Below are 16341 nucleotides of genomic sequence, written 5' to 3'. Positions count from 1 at the left end.
TCTGGTCATCACTACTATCCCTCTCATATTAGAAGTATGTTCAGAAATATCATATTCATCTTTTACGAGGGGCGTTTGAAAGCAAAGTTAATTTCTCCACTGAGCGTTTGGCTTTTCTTTTCTTTTATGCTCTGCCACCACGAAAGAGTCTGCCGCACATCTAGGAGACCTAATGGAGGTTAAAGTTTAAAAGCGCTCCTAAATAACAGGAGCGACTTCTTTCCTCGGTGTAGCGACGACATATCACTCCGCCATCCCGTGTAACTAGTTCGCCTTTTTTTTTTCTTCACAATGAAACGCTCTCATAACCATGAAAACGCCATAGAACGAGGACCACCTGTAGTTACATTTTACCTGTAGACTTGTGAACACCGCCAGAATAAATGCACGTCCTGTCATTTATGAATTGATGATTAATATTCATATGCACTTTGACTGAATATGGTTTATTGTGAAGGTTACTTTCATGAGAAATGTTTTAACTTTTCATTCATGGCCTTGTCATTTAGTCAAACTTTTGTTTTCTCCCTGCTGGCCATAGTCATCATTGTGCTCACGGTGGTTATTGCTGCATGCTATCACTTCCGAGGAGCATTCATCAACAAAGAGAACAAACTTGGGTAAGGTGTTTTGTTGAGTGAACTTTGCCGACTAACACCTTCAGGAGCTTTTCTTCTTCTTGTTGTTCTTCTTTTTCCACTGGAGTTTTCTACAACTTTATCCTCTCCGTCGCAGCTTTACTGCTCACACCTTGATGCTTTTTAGTAGGAACATTGAATGGTGATGTTGTGTACTGTGTTGGGTTCAAGGTAGAGATCGACCGATTATCGCCGCCATTATTTACTATATTATAGAAATACAGGGCTCAAATTTAACCACGGCAACTGCGGCAAAAGCCGCGACCACCCTCGTCATTTGCTGTAAGCCCTACAAAATTGACCAACATCTGCGGCCCGAACTGCCGTGACCACCCTTGACTTTTTACTTGTTAATGGACGAGGGATGTAACAGTAAACGGTATAAAGATAATTTGCGATAAAAGTTCAGACGGTTAGTAATATCGTGTAATTTTTTTAATTACAGAAAAACCGTCATTTATCAATGCATTTTAGGCAACACGAAGTCAGGCGCATGGGCACTAGTGTCGTTTGGCTTGATAATCATGGCGGACTAAGGACACAGACTTTGCTCGGGAGATTTCCCCTCGGAGCCAAGCGCTTGGTTTAACGTCATTTTCACCTCGCTTCCCACTGTGCATTTAAGAGCCCACTGCTGTGTTTAGATACCGACCGGTGTGGACAATAATGGAGACACTTGTATCCACACAAAAATTATACAACGAAGGAGAAAACTAATGTTTTGCAGTAGGCGATGTGTCGTGAACGTTGTCACAACTTGTTTATAAAGTCTTTACTTTGTTGACTGGCATGTTCACTCGTCCTTTATTTAACTGCAAACTGTATCAGTGTTCAAATAACATCAGTACTGGCTAAAATGTTTTGTCATCGAACTTGAACAAAGGCTGTGAAGATTGTGTATTCGATGTGAGAGGTGTCACTCTTTAGTTTTTGTTGGCCAAACTGTTGTACTGAACCAAGTGAAGAACACGGCTTCTTTATTACACTTTTCATATTCATTACCCAAACTGTTTTGTGTTTTATTTTGATATCAAAAAGTAAACACCAGTTTTTTTTTGCATTACTTGTTTTTTTTATGTCCCAAAGGTATTACTTCAAAAAACCTTTGTGTGACACAGCATTTTGCTGTGTCATGTGACACTTGCCTTGACCTTAAAAAGTTAAAATTCGAGGCCTGTGTGTATGTGTGTGTGTGTGTATGTATATATATATATATATATATATATATATATATATATATATATATATTTCTATTTATTTTTATTATATATAGCTATATTTAGTACAGTATTTTTTTTAATTTATTATATGTAACTATATTTACTACATTATTATTATAATTTTTTATAACTACATCAGCAGATACACTATGTACACATACAATACCAGAATTTAGGAAATAAATAATTAGTGCAGTAGTTTTCCCTGCCTTTTTTTCACTGCATCGCTCACGTGGCCACGCCCACCGTACGTCTCTTTTGCTTACCTGTCAAAACCTCAATTTTTTTCCCACCATAGGAATTCCAGTTTTTGTCATTCATTCTCAGCGTAACAACGTGACAGTGATAGATGGATGTAAGGATATGAAGGTTAATTGGTGTCTTTATTACAAAAGCTATTTTTGAACACCGAATTTGTTTTCTTTGCGTTTGAATTTTGTGAACTTATTTTTTTTACTTAAAATTATGCTGACGATTTCATTGAAAACAAAATGTTACCAAAATGCGTGTGTTTAAAAATTCAATATTTTAAAATTAATTGTAAAAAAAAAGATAGTTCTCCAGCCAGCATTATTGAAATGTTAATTATGTTGTATTATGCCAAGGTAGCCAAGTTAACTGCCCTTTTTCTGCTGTTTTGCAAGACCCGTGTCACATTACTTCAAACTTGACACCTCATTTGGCTGGTTCTGAGACATGATCGATTGCTTCAGTCTTAATTTACCGGAAGTGAAGCAGCACATTTTTGGTTATTATTTTACACAAAAATGTTTTCAACTGGAATTTTTTTTACTCTGAATATTGAATTTTTTATACACTGAAGTTTTTTTACAATGATTTTTTTTTACACTGAAATTGAAAAAAACAGAATTTTATAACAGTTTTAAGCACACATATTATTAACGTTTTTTGTTTTTTTTAAAGAAAATTGTCAGCATAATTTGATGTAAAAAAAAATTTGGTTGACAAAATTCAAACACAAAAAATTCAGTTACACAAATTCAGTGTAAAAAAAAAAAAGCATTTGTAATAAAAACACAAATTAACCTCTATATAATGACGGCAGATAATATACATCTGCCAAAAATCCAAACTTTGTGTAAATTGACAAATATGAGATTATTATATAAGTAAAGAAGAGCAGGCGCAGCTCACACATTGTCATTCTTTCTGTAACATCCAGGAAGAAAGTATCTACATTATTTAAATGTTCACAATATTTCAGGAGGAAACCTTACATTTTATTAAATCCATAAAGTGTTATAAAAGGGTATATATAAATGGAGTAGATGAGTTATTGTGATGTAGAGAAATGTCATATTTTGACCAATTTTGACCAGGAGATTTTCCATATTTTGGAATAAAATGTTGATGCTCCTCTTAGACACACATAATAAAGGTGTTTGATGTTTTTTATTGATAAATTAAACACAACATTAGTGCCGCGTAAAAGACGTTTCGTTAAAAAAACCACATAAAGCCTTGTCCAGCTGTTTACTGACATAACTATTCATGTTTCAATAACTTTTACTGCAAATAAATATCGGCTCCAAATATCGATTCTCGTTTTCATTACTAATCGGTATCGACCCTGAAAAAAACATATCGGTCGATCTCTTGATTAAGGGTACTTTTGTTACAAGTTTGATGTTCCAAACTCCTACTTTTTGTAGGAAGTAATGGAGCCAAAGTTTTCTTTGGAAGGAACTGCTGATCTGTAGCTTTTCTGTTGGAGTTACACATTTCACGGGTTATGGAATACAGTTAGGAACATATTGAGGCGCGGATGCTTCCTTAGACTTCCAGGTTAGTCCACATGTGCAAGTCTTTCGGGAAACTTCGCGTGTCCCGATCCGATATCGGTATTGGTCCGATATCAGCAAAAAAAACAGTATGTGATATGTTTGCATGTAAAATGTGTGATATCATGTGCGATACAAGCAGTGTTTACTTGTGAAAAGATGACAGCCAGTTAACTAGGGATGTGCAGATCGATACTGAAATATTGATACCAGATCTTTATGCTCTTATCTCAAATCAAAATATCAATACTTTTGATTCTTAAGTTATTTGAGATAATGTATATAACGAATAGGACCCGAGTGCAAAGTAACTAAACCATTGGGATATTTTCTAAATGAAAGACAATTTGTGGGAACTACTTTTTCTTACGCCTAGGTAAGTACGTAATGTGCTAGCTCATCGGCATATTCTTCTGTCATTTGTTTATTTAAGAAAATTAGTGGAAATTAAAATAAATCACCCAGTTTTATCGAACAGAAAGTGTATGTATCCTTTTATTGTCAGCTATTTAGAGACACGACAATAAGATAACGCGATCAGTGCAGAATAACACTTTAAAAATACAACTTTTTACATTTCACCACACACATTAGGTATATTTGCAAAAAGTATTGGATCAATATTGCCTTTACTAGCCTGAAATTTTACTTTGAATCTGATCGGAAAGAAAATCAATGGTGTTTAGAGGTGGGAGAAATAATCGATTTTTAGATGCATCGTAATTCGGACATCTTACGATTCACTAACAATACTTTTAATTTAAAATATTACAATTCGATGCAGATGTAAGCTTTGCATGGTGAAAAGAAAATTTTATCTATCATGTTAGAACAATGTCATGTGTTTATTTTTTAACTAGACAAATAAAACAGGCGGTTCCTGTATTATCAAAAAGTAGGACTACCAATTTCAAGGCATTGCAATCCATGAACTTAAAAGAAAAGAAGATGTGTGAGGTTAAAAAATAGAAATCATGATTCCAACTGTAAATTAATTTTATTTAGTTGATTCTTAGTTTAGTTGTATTTTTATCTGTTCTACTTTGTTAGAGTGTCAGATTTGATCGAAAGACTGAAGGGTTGAGCTATTCCCAAAAAAACCAAATCTATTGACTGGCTCATTGACTTGAACTATAGGTTTGTTTTTTATTGAAACGTGAAGAAACATTTGATCGATTTTTAGATGCATCGCAATTCGGACATGGACAATTATAAAATCGATGAGTAAACGTTGATAATCGATTAATTTATTGTAAATTAAGTACTACAGACAGTTCCAAAATTTGGCTGACTGCAGCGAGCCACTTTACTGATAAATCCAACCAGCTTCTTTATTATAGGACACTTATGTTCCAGTTTTGCACACATATCCATATATTTAATAAATGTAATGGGAATACATTTAACTGTTTATTACAAATGTGCTGTTTTTAAAAGTTGCAAGTGATAAACGCTTATTGAGTGAAACTAAATACATGTAAAATTGTATTAATATACATAAATTAAAGATGCTCTGCATCAATAATTACATTTTAATCGCATCGTAGCTCTTAAATCATAATGGAATCGTGACATGCCCACCAAAGATTCCCACGTCCAGTAGTGTCGTACATCCTTACAGTTAAGTCATTGACAAAAAGTCAATCAATCAGCCCTATATCACAAGTGTCTTCAAGGGCAAAGTAAACATGCTAGGCTTTAGGCTACTGAGAGATAGCAGCTACACAACAGCTAAGCACACAATAGCACACAAGCTTGTAATTTAATTGAACAATCACAACAGCACATTTGTCAATACAAACAAGTATCAAATAATTATAGTTGCATATTACTCCGCATCATTCAACTTACTGCGTCATACATGAATAATTGTAACCACTAGGTGTCGTTAAAGAAACAATTACCACTCCATTTCAATTTAAAGACAGCATAAGTCCATTCCAGACGGTTCATAATAGATTAGTGCTTTTTATAGCTACTATTATTCTCCTGACTCATTTCACTGGATCAAACTTTTTCTAACACTTCACACTAGGAAATAATGATAAATAATTCCTGCTGATATCGGATCGGATCAATGTAGGTATCGGCCAAAACTCACAGCTCCAATATCGGTATTGAAAGTGAAAAAGTTGTATTGCCACAGCCCTTTGAGAAATGTATGACGGTGTTTAAAATTGCAAGCTGCTGAGCCAAAGGAGTGTGTGTGTGTGTAAAACTGTGTTGTCATCTTTCTGCAACCTCAGCATCTTTCCTTCCCTTCTGAATGGTGATGGCAGGAATGACAAACTTGTGTTTGCGTTTCATCTGTCCGGCTGCTCTTTGTTTTCCTTTTCTGCGTGCTGGTGCGTTCACGCCCATGTTGATTGCTGGTTATGGATTGCAGCTATCGAAAGGGTCGCTCCAACAGCGTCGCTACCACAGATGAGGGAGTGGTGATGTCCGTAAGAAGCTAGGTGCGAACAACTTGTTTATTCCAAATGAACATGCAATAACTCCTGGATATTAATATCATGTCATGTTTGATACATGAACATCTTTTTAAATATTGCCCCGAATTGTTTAGCATTCTGTTGGATATTTGCTTTAAACGGGTCATATTATTTTAGCGCTTCCCTTTCGTTTCGACTAATATAAGTTTGAACTAGGATTGTACGGTATAGCGGTACTTGAAAAGTACTGCGGTACTAATGAATAAAAAAAGGTACTATAAGGCATTTGTAAATAAACCGGTAATTTTTTTTTTTGTTCATCCGCATGTCGCACATCAACACACACAGAGCACTTGCAAGCAGGAACAGGGTGGAGACAGAAAAGGGAGAATGGACGTATTTTGGCTTTAAAACTAACGATAAACGTGGCGCTATGCTTTAAAACGTAGCTCGTAGGGGTGTGCATCTTTGCCTTAAATGGCCATCCGATATGAATCTCGATACATGGGTTACGATACGATTCACTAACAATACTTTTAATTTAAAACATCACAATTCGATGCAGATGCAAGCTTTGCATAGTGAAAGGAAAATGGAATCTATCATGTCAGAACAATGTCGTGTCTATTTTTTAACTAGACAAATAAAAAACAGGCGGTTCTTGTATTATCAAATAGTATTGATTGATTGAGACTTTTATTAGTAGGTTGCACAGTGAAGTACATATTCCGTACAATTGACCACTAAATAAACACCCGAATAAGTTTTTCAACTTGTTTAAGTCGGGGTACACTTAAATCGATTCATGATACAGATATATACTATCATCATAATACAGTCATCACACAAGATAACCATCAGGGTGTATACATTGAATTATTTACATTATTTACAATTCGTGGTGTGGAGGGGGGGGGGTTATGTTTGGTTGTTATCATCAGTCATCAACAATTGAGAACAGAGAAATGGATATTGAAACAGTGTAGGTCTGATTTGGCAGGATATGTACAGCAAGTAGTGGACATAGAGAGATAGAGAGAGAGATCAGAAGGCATAAGAAAAGTATCTACATTTGATTGTTTACATTTGATTATTAACAATCCGGGGAGGGTGTTAGTTTAGGGTTGAAGTTGCCTGGAGGTGTACTTTTATTGTGGTTTTGAAGGAGGATAGCGATGCCCTTTCTTTTACACCTGTTGGAAGCGCATTCTACATTGATGTGGCATAGAAAGAGAATGAGTTAAGACCTTTGTTAGATCGGAATCTGGGTTTAACGTGGTTAGAGGAGCTCCCCCTGGTGTTGTGGTTATGGTAGGACTATCAATATCAAGGCATTGCAGTCCATAAACTTAAAGAAAAGGGGTGTGAGTTAAAAAATCGAAATTATGATTACAACTGTAAATTAATTTTATTTAGTTGATTCTACATTCCTACTCTCACCTATGGTCATGACCGAAAGAATAAGATCGTGGATACAAGCGGCCAAAATGAGTTTCCTCAGAAGGGTGGCTGGCATCTCCCTTAAGAGATAGGGTGAGAAGTTCAGTCACCCAAGAGAGACTCGCAGTAGAGCCGCTGCTCCTTCGCTTGGAACGGAACCAGCTTAGGCGGTTCGGGCACCTTGTGCGGATGCCTCACGAGCGTCTCCCTATGGAGGTCCTCGTTGGACCGTCCCACTGCATTGTCCCACTGGGAGGAGACCCCGCGGCAGGCCAAGGACCAGATGGGGGGATTACATCTCCTCTCTGGCCTGGGAACGCTTCGGGATTCCACAGGAGAAAGTTGCTAATATTGCTCTGGAGAGGGTAGTATGGGGGTCTCTGCTGGAGCTGTTGTCCCCGCGACCCGATTCCGGATACGCGGTTGAAGATGGATGGATGGATGGATAGTTGATTCTTAGTTTAGTTGTATTTTTATCTGTTTACTTTGTTAAATGTTAGTATCAAATTTGATTGAAAGACTGAAGGGTTGAGCTATTTGCAAACAAACCAAATCTATTGACTGGCTCATTGACATGAACGATGGGTTTGTTTATTATTGAAGCATCGCAAAACATTTACATCTCGACCAAAGCAGAAACAGCGGCAGCCTTGCACAGAGTGGGTGTGCGTCTCCTCTCTGCCTTGACGAGAATGGAATGGACTTTACTGTCATTGCACTTAAACGTACCAACATTTTTGTTTTAGTACAAGCTCTCAAAGAACAGACATTCGGTAGACCGAGGACCGCCTGGTAGGAAAGGCTCAGCTGCCGTTGTACGTTGAGGACATTAGAGTGTTATGCGCTTTTGTGTCTTCAAACATTCCCCCACAAAAGTTGCTAGATTTGTCACAACTGGTTGCTTTTGAGAAAGAAAGTCCCTAAGAGGAGTTGGAAAGATTCTAGATTTAGCGAGAAAGTCGCCAAGTTGTCAACACTTGGCTGAACTGTGTGTGAAAAATAAAAACGCAAAGACCCGCCTTACGTTGCTTTTGATTGGTTTACATTGCATGGTACTCTTGTAGTAGGTGTTGAAAAGTAATTTTGTGTAATCCTTCTGTATAATTACTGTCGGACTGACGCGGGTTTCTTAGCTTCATTCATTCTCCGATATTCCGATTCAGTCCATTTTCACCAAACACAAAAGTGAAGGAGGTGTTCCTTACTAGTTCAGATGAAAATGGAAGTTTGTGTAGTGACCTCTGCTGGTAAATACAAGCAATAACACGTTTTCATATTTCGGCCCGGACTACAATTGCTGCTGGAAAATAAATCAACGTAGCGCATATGTCGATTTTGTATGGAGATATCTGCTGACGTGGCAAATCTCAAACAAGACAACATAGTTTTTATGAACATCTCCATGTTTTGAGGGCACATTTTCAGCACCTGTGGGCGTCCCAAATGCATAAAAACATGCAAGAACAGTTGGTTTTATATAATATGACCCCTTTAAAAGTTATCCTGCTCCTCTTTCACAGTGAATTTAAACATTGCAATGACATAACTTCTGACAATCACAATGGTTATTTAAGTTTTATGTGCAGTTACTTTTTATTTGAATGATTAGAGCACAGTGTTTTATTGACCTATATTCAAACACGGTGTTACTGTTCAAATTGCTGTGTGAGAGTTTGAAGAGCCGAGTGTTTTCTGAGGTGGTACTTGGTGAAAAAAGTCTGAGAACAACTTCTCTACATCCTTTTCAGATCTATTTGTTTATTATGAGTTTTATGATTTTTGAAATGTTTTGTTTGTTTTATGCCCTTTTTGTCGATTTTGTTTTTGTTTTTGTAGGGTTAGTGTTTTTTTATGGCAAACCCAAAAGTATTTCAAAGTGGAATTTTTGAAGTGAAGTAATTGGAGCCCTAAATAGTTCAATAATTCATAACAACAATGATTTTAATTAATCATTTTTTAAACAATGACAATTTAAAAAAAAAGCACACTAACATTCTCAGGGATCCAAACGGGTCCCACTCTTAAATGTGTTAAAAATAAGTCATACCTGATTTTATTTTTGTTTACTTTCAAGGCTTAAATTTCTACATCAACTTCAGATTCGTCAATTGTTTTATTTATTGTTTATTATTGTTTTGTGTGTTTAATGCCCTTTATATATATATATATATATATATATATATATATATATATATATATATATATATAAAGTCATATAATTTTAACTTTCAGCGCTTACATTTCTAGATCAACTTCAGATATGTCAATTATATTTTTTAATTATTGTTTCGTTTGTTTAATGCCCTTTTGTTGTATAAAAAAGATTAGTCTTTTTATGGCAAAAAACCCCCAAAAAAGTATTTTCCCAAAAACATATTTTAAAGTGGAATATTCGATGTGAAGTAATTGTAGCCTTAAATAGGTCAATCATTCATAACAAAAATTATTTAAATTATTTTTAAACAATGACAGTTTAAAAAATAAATCACATTAACATTCTCAGGGACCCAAAAGGGTCGCACTCTTAAATGTGTTAAAAATAAGTCATATAATTTTAACTTTCAGCGCTTAAATTTCTAGATCAACTTTAGATATGTCAATTATATTTTTTGTTATTGTTTTGTTTGTTTAATGCCCTTTTGTTATATGAAAAAGATTTGTCTTTTTATGGCAACCCCAAAAAAAAGTATTTTCCCAAAAACATATTTTAAAGTGGAATATTCAATGTGAAGTAATTGGAGCTTTTAAATAGGTAAATCATTCATAACAAAAATTATTTTAATTAATTGTTAATTAAAATAATTAATAATTATTTTGTTGTGTGTAATGTTGTGTGAGTTAATGTGTGTTTGAGTGTGTGTGTGTGTATGTGTGTGATGTGTGAGTGATGTTGTATGAGTGTGTGTGTGATGTGTCTGTGATGTTGTGTGAGTGTATGTGTGTGTGTGTGTGTGTGTGTGTGTGTGAGTGTAATGTTGTGTGGGGAATGTGTGTGTGTGTGTGATGTTGTGTGAGTGATGTATGAGTGTGTGTGATGTTGTGTGAGTTAATGTTTGTGAGTGTATGTGTGTGTGATGTTGTGTGAGTATGTGTGTGTAATGTTGTGCTCAACTTCAGATTTGTCAATTAAATTTTTTTATTATAGTTTTGTTTGTTTAATGCCCTTTTGTTTTATATATATATATATATATATATATATATATATATATATGTGTATAACATTCAATGTGAAGTAATTGGAGCCTTAAATAGGTCAATAATTCATAACAACAATTATTTAAATTAATTATTTTTAAACAATGACAGTTTAAAAAATAAATCACATTAACATTCTCAGGGACCCAAAAGTCAGACCTGATTTTAATTTTTGTTTACTTTCAACGCTTACATTTTATATTTTTTTATTATAGTTTTGTTTAATGCCCTTTTGTTATATATATAAAAAAAGATTTGTCTTTTTATGACAAACAAAAAAAACCATCAATCTTTTCCCAAAAACATATTTTAAAGTGGAATATTCGATGTGAAGTAATTGGAGCCTTAAATACTTCAATAATTCATAACTTTGATTTTGAATTCATTATTATATCTTGAGCAATGACAGTTTGTTTTTTTTAAATCACACTAAAGGCCTGAAGGCCTACTGAAATGCGATTTTCTTATTTAAACGGGGATAGCAGGTCCATTCTATGTGTCATACTTGATCATTTCGCGATATTGCCATATTTTTGCTGAAAGGATTTAGTAGAGAACATCGACGATAAAGTTCGCAACTTTTGGTCGCTGATAAAAAAGCCTTCCCTGTACCGGAAGTAGCAGACGATATGCGCGTGACGTCACCGGTTGTGGAGCTCCTCACATCTGCACATTGTTTACAATCATGGCCACCAGCAGCGAGAGCGATTCGGACCGAGAAAGCGACGATTTCCCCATTAATTTGAGCGAGGATGAAAGATTTGTGGATGAGGAAAGTGAGAGTGAAGGACTAGAGGGCAGTGGGAGCGATTCAGATAGGGAAGATGCTGTGAGAGGCGGGTGGGACCTGATATTCAGCTGGGAATGACTAAAACAGTAAATAAACACAAGACATATATATATTCTATTAGCCACAACACAACCAGGCTTATATTTAATATGCCACAAATTAATCCCGCATAACAAACACCTCCCCCCTCCCGTCCATATAACCCGCCAATACAACTCAAACACCTGCACAACACACTCAATCCCACAGCCCAAAGTACCGTTCACCTCCCCAAAGTTCATACAGCACATATATTTCCCCAAAGTCCCCAAAGTTACGTACGTGACATGCAGATAGCGGCACGCACGTACGGGCAAGCGATCAAATGTTTGGAAGCCGCAGCTGCATGCGTACTCACGGTACCGTGTCTGCGCATCCAACTCAAAGTCCTCCTGGTAAGAGTCTCTGTTGTCCCAGTTCTCCACAGGCCAATGGTAAAGCTTGACTGTCATCTTCCGGGAATGTAAATAATGAAACACCGGCTGTGTTTGTGTTGCTGCAGCCGCCCGCAATACACCGCTTCCCACCTACAGCTTTCTTCTTTGCTGTCTCCATTGTTCATTGAACAAATTGCAAAAGATTCACCAACACAGATGTCCAGAATACTGTGGAATTTTGCGATGAAAACAGACGACTTAATAGCTGGCCATCATGCTGTCCCAAAACGTCCTCTACAATCCGTGACGTCACGCGCAGACATCATCATACCGAGACATTTTCAGCAGGATATTTTGCGCGAAATTTAAAATTGCACTTTAGTAAACTAACCCGGTCGTATTGGCATGTGTTGCAATGTTAAGATTTCATCATTGATATATAAACTATCAGACTGCGTGGTTGGTAGTAGTGGGTTTCAGTAGGCCTTTAGGGATCTAAAATGACCCCACTCAACAATAAAAATAAGATATTTACAACTTCAGATCTAAATTTCGATTACAAATTTTTACAATGTTTTTGTATGTTTTATGCCTGTCTATTGTGTATGGAGATATCTGCTGACGTGGCAAATCTCAAACAAGATAACGTAGTTTTTATGAACCTTTCCATGGTTTGAGTGCACATTTTCAGCAATTGTGGGCGTCCCAAATGCATAAAAACATGCAAGAAAAGTTGGTTTGATATAATATGACCCCTTTAAAAGTTATCCAGCTCCTCTTTCACAGTGAATTTAATTCAAATGTACTGTTTTGCTTTCGCAGTAAGCCCGCTGATCCTGTTGGCCCAACATTGCTAGGAGGAAGAAGACTTCAGCCCCAAGAGGACAACAAATTCCGTAAATTGATCTGAACTCGCGCTTATGTTTGGATTACATCTGATGACACGTTCCTCACGCTTGATATTCAAACTGGAAGATGTTTTAGAAACATTTGACCTGAGATGATTGCAAAAAAATCAGTATTCATAACAACAGGACATCCTTTAATATATTTTCCAGACTATAGAGCGCACCGGTGTTTAAGCCACACCCACTAAATTTTAGAAGAATAAAATATGTTTCCATATATTAGCCGCACCGGACTATAAGACGCAGATATTTAGGTTATTTACACAGAAATATTCTGTAATTGTCTACTTACATACCTTAATTGTTTCCTAACAGTGTCTGTAACACGGCAGTAAAACGGCTGATCAAACAAAACAGAAGTCGTCATCATGGACCCACTAGCTGCGCAAGCTCGCTCTCCAATCAGGTAAACAGACTCAATAACTCCATGGTGACGTTTTGCTGAATTTACTGAGGAATTTGTGAAAGTGAAACGATACAAAAAGAATGCCGTTGTAAGTTAATAATACTAACAGACACTCGTAAATATGTTAGCATATCAGCTAATGCTAACGACGCTAGCTTGATTACGATAGCACGTAGAAATATGCATGAAAACACTCCTACAGACGCCACACCTGGGACGCTCTAGTAAGCAAGAATTGTTTTAGTTATATTGGAAAACTTACAAAGGGATGAATGAAAAATCCGGGGGACAAACGGGCACTTACGCTTCCGGTTGAAGGCACGAAAACCGCAGCATTGAGCGGACTCACCCAAAGGATGGCGCCATAGCACAAACAATAACACACCCATTCAGTGTCTCTTGTCGGTGTAATATCAATAGAAAACAATATGGCTGTGAGCGAAGAAAAATCCATTAATTAGCCGCACTGTTTTATAAGCCGCAGGAATCAAAGCGATGAAAAAAGTGGCGGTTTTTAGTCTGGAAAATACGGTGTTTTTTTTTCTTTTTCTTCAATATTCCACAATAATTTTTAAATGATTTGCCAGACAAACAAGTGATGGGTTTGGAACGCAGGCTGACGCGTTCAGTTCGTGAAGAGAAGCGGTTCTTAACAATAACCATTCCTCAAAGAGAAGCAGTTCTTAATAATAACCAGTCCTCAAAGAGAAGCAGTTCTTAATAATAACCAGTCCTCAAAGAAAACGAGTTCTAAATGAGAGCCAGTTTTCAACAAGAAGCAGAACTCAAAAGGAGAACCAGTTCTTGTGAGAACCAGGACTCAGAAGAGAACCAGAAAGATTCTACTTTTGGGTCTGACTTTCTTCCTTTTCCTTCTCATGCACTTTTAGTTCATTTTCATTTGTCACATTTTGTTGAACAGTTTGAAACTGGAAAAATAGGTTTTCTATTGCGCCTTCAAATGAATGTAAAATTGTTAATGATGTAACAAACATGCTTGCTCTTGAATGACAACATACTGCACTCTACATACTGTAAATACAGTACCTACACTATGTAGTATATAGTGTACGTACTGGACATATACTATGTAGTGTACATAGTGTATGTACTGTACATACAGTATGCAGTAGAATTTTTGCTGAGCTGCACTTTTTCCAAACTATTTATTGAATGAAAAGTTGTCACCACTGATAGGTGTGCGCGTGCGTCTGCGTGCGCGTGCGTGTTTGTGTGTGAGTGTGTCGCTTTAGTTTTTGCTGCTTTGACATTGCACTGTTCTAGCCAAAAGCCAAACAATAAAAAAATAAGATGAATGTTTTGCTGTGTTTAATGTTCACACAACTTTGTAAAATTACAGTAGCATCTAATGATAAAATACAATATGCAACATTTATTAATACAATATGTAACATTATTAATAAAAATACAATATGCAACATTTAATCATTACAATACGCAACATTTATTAATACAAAATGCAACATTTAATAAAATACAATATGCAAGTTATTAATACAATATGCAACATTAATAAAAATACAATACGCAGCATTTAATAATACAATACGCCACATTTTTATTAAATATACACTATGCAACATTTAATCATTAAAATACAATACGTAGCATTTATTAATACAACACGCAACATTTAATAAAATACAATATGCAACATTTGATCATTAAAATACAATACGAAACATTTTTAATACAATATGCAACATTATTAAAAATACAACACACATTTAATCATTAAAATACAATACGCAACATTTACTAAAAATACAATATGCAACATTTAATAAAATACAATACGCAACATTTAATAATACAATATGCAACATTTAATAAGAATACAATACACATGTTTTATAAATACACACTATGCAATATTTAATTATTAAAATACAATACGCAACATTTATTAACACAATATGCAACATTATTAATAAAAATACAATACGCAGCATTTAATCATTAAAATACAATACGCAACATTTATTAATACAATATGCAACATTTAATAAAATATAATATGCAACATTTAATTATTACAATACAATACGCAACATTTATTAATACAATACGCAACATTTATTGAAAATACAATATCCATCCATCCATCCATCCATTTTCTACCGCTTGTCACCTTTCGGGGTGGCGGGGAGCCTATCTCAGCTGCACATGGGCGGAAGGCGGGGTACGCCCTGGATAAGTCGCCACCTCATCGCAGAAAAATACAATATGCAACATTTAATAAAATACAATACGCAACATTTATTAATACTACTATATGCAACATTATTAATAAAAATACAATACGCAACATTTAATCATTCAAATACAATACGCAACATAATTATTAACACAATATGCAACATTTATTAATAACAATACACATTTATTAATAATACAATATGCAACATTTAATCAAATACAATATGCAACATTTAATAATACAATATGCAACATTTAATAAGAATACAATACACATTTTTTTTATAAATATACACTATGCAACATTTAATTATTAAAATACAATACGCAACATTTATTATTACAATATGCAACATTATTAATAAAAATACAATACGCAACATTTAATCATTAAAATACAATACGCAACATTTATTAATACAATATGCAACATTTAATATAATATAATATGCAACATTTAATTATTACAATACAATACACAACATTTATTAATACAATACACAACATTTAATAAAATACAATATGCAACATTTAATCATTAAAATACAATACGCAACATTTAGTAAAATACAATATGCAACATTTAATCATTAAAATACAATACGCAACCTGTATTAATAATACAATATGCAACAATTAATAAGAATACAATACACAACATTTGTAATAAATATATACTATGCAACATTTAATCATTAAAATACAACACGCAACATTTATTAATAATACAATACGCAACATTTAATAAAATACAATATTCAACATTTAATCATTAAAATACATTACGCAACATTTATTAATACAATATGCAATATTATTAATAAAAATACAACACGCAACATTTAATCATTAAAATACAATACGCAACATTTAT

At 34.8% G+C, this 16341-nt stretch overlaps 1 protein-coding gene across 1 annotated transcript in view; it reads left to right on the top strand.

The window, feature by feature from the left end:
• LOC133612380 (membrane cofactor protein-like) overlaps positions 1-14563 on the top strand; it is a 114913-nt gene extending 100350 nt beyond the window's left edge. Inside the window, exons 14-15 of the mRNA XM_061969751.2 lie at positions 542-620; positions 12756-14563. Coding sequence (XP_061825735.2) covers positions 542-620; positions 12756-12843 — 167 coding nt within the window. The 3' untranslated portion in view covers positions 12844-14563. The remainder of the gene's footprint in view (positions 1-541; positions 621-12755) is intronic.
• Positions 14564-16341: the final 1778 nt, after the last annotated feature.

This window comes from Nerophis lumbriciformis, linkage group LG01 (genome assembly GCF_033978685.3).
Source record: "Nerophis lumbriciformis linkage group LG01, RoL_Nlum_v2.1, whole genome shotgun sequence".
In the NCBI taxonomy this organism is placed as follows: Eukaryota; Metazoa; Chordata; class Actinopteri; order Syngnathiformes; family Syngnathidae; genus Nerophis; species Nerophis lumbriciformis.
This window is presented reverse-complemented; position numbering and strand designations above follow the sequence as displayed.